The sequence below is a fragment of the Sinocyclocheilus anshuiensis genome, unplaced genomic scaffold (assembly GCF_001515605.1).
Source record: "Sinocyclocheilus anshuiensis isolate Anshui unplaced genomic scaffold, SAMN03320099.WGS_v1.1 scaffold1632, whole genome shotgun sequence".
Lineage (NCBI taxonomy): Eukaryota > Metazoa > Chordata > Actinopteri > Cypriniformes > Cyprinidae > Sinocyclocheilus > Sinocyclocheilus anshuiensis.
The window spans coordinates 1,327,208-1,333,469 of record NW_015558674.1 but is presented as its reverse complement, the minus strand read 5'-3'; the positions used below and the strand labels follow the sequence as shown (position 1 = coordinate 1,333,469).

The window sequence follows — 6,262 nt, the reverse complement described above, 5'->3', positions numbered from 1 at the left end:
GTCCAAACAGCTGATAAAAACATCACAATAATCCACAAGTAATCCACACCACTCCAGTCCATCAGTTAACGTCTTGAGAAGACAAAAGCTGCGTGGTTGTAAGAAACAAATCCATGATTGAGGAGTTTTTAACTTTTTAGCCTGTTGCTTCAAGGCTAAAATATGAGTCCATAATAACACTTCCTCCAGTGTAAAAACAGTCCATCTCCTGTTGTCTCTCACATCAAAATCCATACACATATTTGTTTAGAGCTGTTTTGGCTTGTAAACGGTGCTTGATCTATGCGGATTTCTCTCCTGATTCAGACCAGATGAGTTTTTCACTGAAGGAAGTGTTATTATGGATAGAGGACTCGATTGAAGTTGAAGAAAAATGCCTCAATGATGGATTAGTTTCTTACAAACACGCAGCTTTTGTCTTCACAAGATGTTAACTGATGGACTGGAGTGGTGTGGATTACTTGTGGATTATTGTGATGTATTTATCAGCTGTTTGGACTCTTATTCTGACGGCACCCATTCACTGCAGAGCATCCATTGCTGAGCAAGTGATACAGTGCTACATTTCTCCAAATATGATGAATAAACAAACTCATCCTAATCTTGGATGACCTGAGGGTGAGCACATTTTCAGCCAATTTTCGTTTTTTGGGTGAACTACTGCTTTAAAACAATAAGCATCAGTGTCAGGCTTATAGACCTATCAATACAGAGTGTGAGTACTGGATATAGCAATCGAGCATCCAATCGAGACTGGAAAAACACAAATACCAATCAGTTAACCACTTTTTTCTCTTTAGATGAGACTCTAAAATGTAGATGAATGTTCAACAGCAAATGCAAATGGAAACATCCATCTCATAGCCGGCATGTGTCACCTCTGCAATACAAAACTCTATTAGTTTGTTCTAGTTGTTTAGATTTTGAAGTAGTGTCTGGCTTGTGTTGCATTCTCTCTTAGCAGGGACCAAATCTGTGCTTTATTAGTTTATAGCTGGAGCTGTTCAATGATTCCACCGCATTAGTCGTCTCAGACAGAGCTGTGCTGTTCAAGCATTTCAGGATGTCAGTGCAAAATTGACATATTTTACGATCTGGAATTTAAAGTCTTTTGAGCACTTAAACAAATCATTTAAAATATTAATAATTACAAGAATTTTATCAAGGTTGCCTCTTCAGGTGTACAGAGAGAGCTCTACTTTTCATTGATTGAAATAAAGATGACATTAAATAAAATATAATTATTATATGAGAAACTTAAAAATACAAAAAAAAATGTAAGCAAAAATTAGAATTGTTTCCTTGACTATTAACTGAAATAAAGTTGAATTTCAAGTACTAAACATACTAAAACTGAAATAAATAAATACATGTATTTATAAAATAAATAAAAATATAAAAAATAAAAAAATGACAAGCACATAGCAAAATTACTAAAACATATCTAAAATTAAAATAAAAATATAAAAAGAAAAAAGATTATTCAAAACACTAATAAATGGGGTCTTAATGAAAAGTCTGTAACATAGTTTGGTTAACATTTCTCAATGGTCGTGTAAAAAAACACTTTTTTACCCTGTCAAAAAACAGCACTTTTCAGATCAAGTCGTTTTTGTAGCATTTTCCTTTAAATGTTAATGAGCTCTGCTGACCCCGCCCCTTTCTTTCCGAGCCGCTCTCAGAGAGACGGTTTACTTTAGCAGCATTCATCGTGAAACTTGCTAATTATCACATTATTAGGAAAGGCGATTTGAAAAGATTCATTACAAAACATTATACTCACTTCTTCTAGATGAGGCTGGATCATGAATGATTCGCGTGAACATAGGCGCATTTATGTAGATCGGGGGCGCATTCCCTTCAGAAACAATGTAATCCACTGTGAGTTCAGCGGCTCAGATGTCGGGAGTAAATGACGACTGCTATGTTCATTATTACATCCAACAACAGAACACCTCAATCGCTTAGGAGTCATTCTTGTCTACATCTGCTCCAGCGGTGAAACAATGGCGGACTGATGACAGCTCACTCAGGGCGGAGCTAAGGTAAGACACCAGTCCAGTCTGTGCTGAAACGCTACTGTCAATCAAACTATCGTGGGAGGGGCCTGTATGTGTGACGTCACACAGACAGGCATCTGAGATCGGCTCGATTTGAGAAAGGGTAAAAGATTTTAGTAGATTAACAAAAAACCACTGGGTGGATTTTTATCATTATAGGGTGGTTGTGTACACACACTGCCAACACACATTTCAGTTCAAACAACTTGTAAAAGTGCATGTAGTATCCTATGACCCCTTTAAGTTGAAGAACTAAAATGACCAAAACTGAAATAAGAATAAATTAAAGCTGAATACAATATTCATCATAATGCTATTAATACATTCACTTATTTATTTATTTATTTATTTTAAATGCACAAACTTAAAAATAACAAAAGCATAACACTAAACTAAAATTAAAATAAAAGTTGAAAATTCAAAAAGCTAGTTCAAAATATCAATAAATGCTACAATAGTATATAAATAGGGGGGTGCAACTGGTTCACCGGGCCCCGCGGCGAATGCCCCCCCCCCCTCGGAACTCGATCGTGAATGGACCGAGGGGGGTCCCGCTCCCAGTCCAATGTTAACAAATGAGACCTTATTGAAAAGAGTTACTCAATTATTAACCTTTATTGCCTGGAAATCACAATTTGTAATGAGGATGTGCTCAAGAATCGGACAGATGGCTGTTCTGTTGACAGCGTTCAAGCCAAAGGTCACATCTGACGGCATGCAGCTGACTGACGGCTGACATAAAGCACACTCACTCTGAGGGAAGCGTGGAGGGTTGTCATTAACATCCGTGATCACTATAGTCACTGTGGTGGAACCGGAGAGGCCGCCCATTTGACCTGCCATATCTGTTGCCTTGACAACCAGCTCATAGCGGTCCTGCGTCTCACGATCCAGATCCGCCACGGCCGTCCGGATCACTCCTGAAGATGAAGAAAGAAGAGAGAGACGGAGGGGTGTTTAAAGGTCACACGAGCAGCATCACATGTCTGAAGTCACTTATAGTTCTTCTTATGGTTTCAGAATTTACTTCAATTCAAAGAAACTATTATGCAATTCAAGTGCTGCCTAGAAAAAAATACTTATACATGTTCTTCCTGCCATGGTTACCAATTAGCACTCTGATATGAATATAAATATAGGAGATCGTATTACTCATTTGAAATGATAAATGCCATGAGACTTAGTAGGCAAGCAGTTCACCAATTTCACATAAGCTGCGTTCACACCAACAGCGTTTGGGACTGAAATAGTCCATCCGCACACTGTGTGAACAAGCAACTGATGTGAAGCTCCTTTTTGAGATTCGTAACAATTAAACATCTGCATTTTAACCCAAACCAAACTATTAAAAAGTTTTTTTTTTTTTTTTATTGAAATGAAGCTGAAATAAAACAAAAATAAAAATATTAGATGAAAAACCAGGACTAAAAAAAAAAAAAAAAAAACTTAGAAATGTTGCTAATTGAAATAAAATGAGTTTAAATTGAAGTACTGAAATAAAAACAGAAATAAAAAATAAATTAAAGCTGAACAGAAATATGAACAAAGCTTAAACTAATAAAATAAAAAAGCACGTAAAAAATACTAAAACGTAAACTAAAATGAAAGATACAAAAAGCTAATTCAAAATATTAATACATTCTATAATAGTATATAGTATAAATAGTGTCGCCGGCCAACGAGTTGGTGTTTTTTCAATGTATGCTTCAGACACGGGTCACGACGAGGCGTTCCCCATAGCGACCCCTAGAGGACGCAGTTCGAAGTTCCCATGAAAGGGAATTTCATTTTACTATATATTCACATAGAAAACTAATATTTTAAATAGCAATAATATTTCACAATGTTACTGTTTTTACTGTATTTTTGATCAAATAAATGCAGCCTTGATGACAAGAGTATTAACATATACTTTATTTAAAAAAATAATAATAATAATAAAAACTCAACCAACCACAAACTTTTCTTAATATTTTCTTATAAAAAAAAATAAAAAAAAAAAAACTTCACGGGGAATTGGGCTATTACACAGTTTTTGAAATATGACATTGAAATCACTTGCAAATGTCATACTGCAAATCGCTTAAACTATAAATCAGTTTATCCACTGAGAAAACAAATTAGATTTTTACTTCATACTTTTGCATTCTATATTTCTGCTTACTACAAATTTAATTCAACAGCAATTTGTTGCCCATTTTTTGATAAATTGTTCAAAGGGTTTTTTTTTTTTTTTACTAAGAGCTGTGGCACTTACAAACATAACCAACACTAAACTATAGTGCAGTGTATAAAAAGCAACAAGAAACAACCAGTAGTAAATTTAAACTAAAAAGACTCAAGTCTGAAAAATCCCTAAAACTAAAAAGTCAATTTGTACAAATTTCTGAACAAAGTGAGTGGAAAACATTGCACAAAACTTTTCACCATGATGTTTGGGTGCAAATTCACCAATAAAATAAGTATCCAATTCATGACATCAATAAATATGGGTTTCCAATAGGAAATGACAGTGTAAAGAACTCATTTATGAGCTTACCTGTTTGTTGGTCAACAGTAAAGAATAGTTCTCCTTCCAGGACGCTGTAAACTATCCGAGCACTGCTTCCATAGGTCGGATCATCAGCGTCTGAGGCCATAACCTTCATTACTGACGTACCTGCGGTCAAACACATCAATCACATCAGACCGAGCCTCACAATGACAGCATTTCATCAAGTAAAACAGCACTCTCATGGATCTCATTAGCGTAAAGTTGTAAGCGTTTCCAGAGCATTTTGCTGTTCTTTAAGTCAATTTATGCAGTGCATTTTCTGAGCTAATTGTGCACGCCTTAACAGCCTCCTGGCTCCCGATACAAAGCACATATTTACATTTAGTCACACGTTTTAACTAAAGCAAAGCCTGCAGCCTATAAAGTTTAATGGAGCTTATTCCTGTGGGGGGAATGCAAGCTTCTCGCAAGAAAAGCCTGGGGAACACAGACAGGAGAAGATAAGACGCACAGAGTTTAAAAGAGGAGTTTTCACACTCATGCCGTTCCAAACCTGTACGGCTTTCTCTCACAAAAGGAGAGTTTTGGAGGAATCTCTACAAAGCTCTTTTCTGTACAACAACAGCTCACTGTGACCACGTCTGTCGAGCTCCAGAAACAACTATGAAAGTCTTGTGAAGGCATAGGATAACTGTGTGAGGAACAGACTGAAATCTGGTTGGAAAATCTGAGCATGGACACAAAAAAGGTGTCAGAGTAGATAGCCACATAAAAAAAATAAAAAAATAAAAGTAAAAATCTTCAGATCTTCAGAATCTTCATAATGTTTCAGAAGAGTGATAAATGGGGAACAAAGTATACAAAATGAGTGATTTACTTGATCAGAAATACAGTAAAAACAGTAATATTGTGAAATATTATTACAATTTAAAATGTTTTCTATCGCAATATGTTTTAAAATAATTTTAAAATAGAATTTTTATTGCTGCTCAAGAAGCATTTCATCTTATTATTATACATTTTGAAAACAGAGTTATTATAGCTAAAACCATAAAAACATTGACTGAAAAAAATACAAAATAAAATAAAATAAAATAAAGCTTAAACATGTTTAATTTTAGCTAGTTGCCAGGCCATCGTTTCTTATTTTCCTTTTGATTAATGCAATGAACTAAAATAACTAAAACTAAAACTGAAATAAAGATTTATAAATACTATATAGGCATTTAAAAAAAATACTTAACAAAAACACAACTAAAAATACTAAAACTTGAACTAAAATTAAAATGGAAAATATAAAGATTAAACAAATTAAACAAATAAAAAATATTAATAAAAACTTTAATATTATCTCACTGATACTAAAGTAATACTGGTTAAAAACCAGTTGCTTCCGCCCTTTCAAGTTTAGTTTTGGTTATGGCGCGCTATTTTGCCTAATGGGGCTGCGGAGGCAAACTTACTGCCAGGATGATTTGCTGGTATATTAAGGAAACAGACTCTGTGTATCTGCATTCAGTACAACAAATAACAGCCGACCATTTTCAGAAAAAAATGCACAACCTTCAAAAGATCACGGTAACATTATAACTACTCCGTTCCAGAATAACTTTGAAACCGTCTACACTGCATTAAAAACATAACTGTAAGATTGAATTTCTCTTGCTAACTGGGAGCGGAGATGCAGAAGCCATTTCCCTTCATGGGA

At 34.9% G+C, this 6,262-nt stretch overlaps 1 protein-coding gene across 1 annotated transcript in view; it reads right to left on the bottom strand.

Moving 5' to 3' along the window:
- The window catches only part of LOC107681302 (cadherin-22-like), a 94,540-nt gene that overhangs the window by 61,850 nt on the left and 26,428 nt on the right, over nt 1–6,262 (bottom strand). Inside the window, exons 3-4 of the mRNA XM_016477576.1 lie at nt 4,600–4,719; nt 2,813–2,980 (exon numbers count right to left, since the gene is read on the bottom strand). Coding sequence (XP_016333062.1) covers nt 2,813–2,980; nt 4,600–4,719 — 288 coding nt within the window. The remainder of the gene's footprint in view (nt 1–2,812; nt 2,981–4,599; nt 4,720–6,262) is intronic.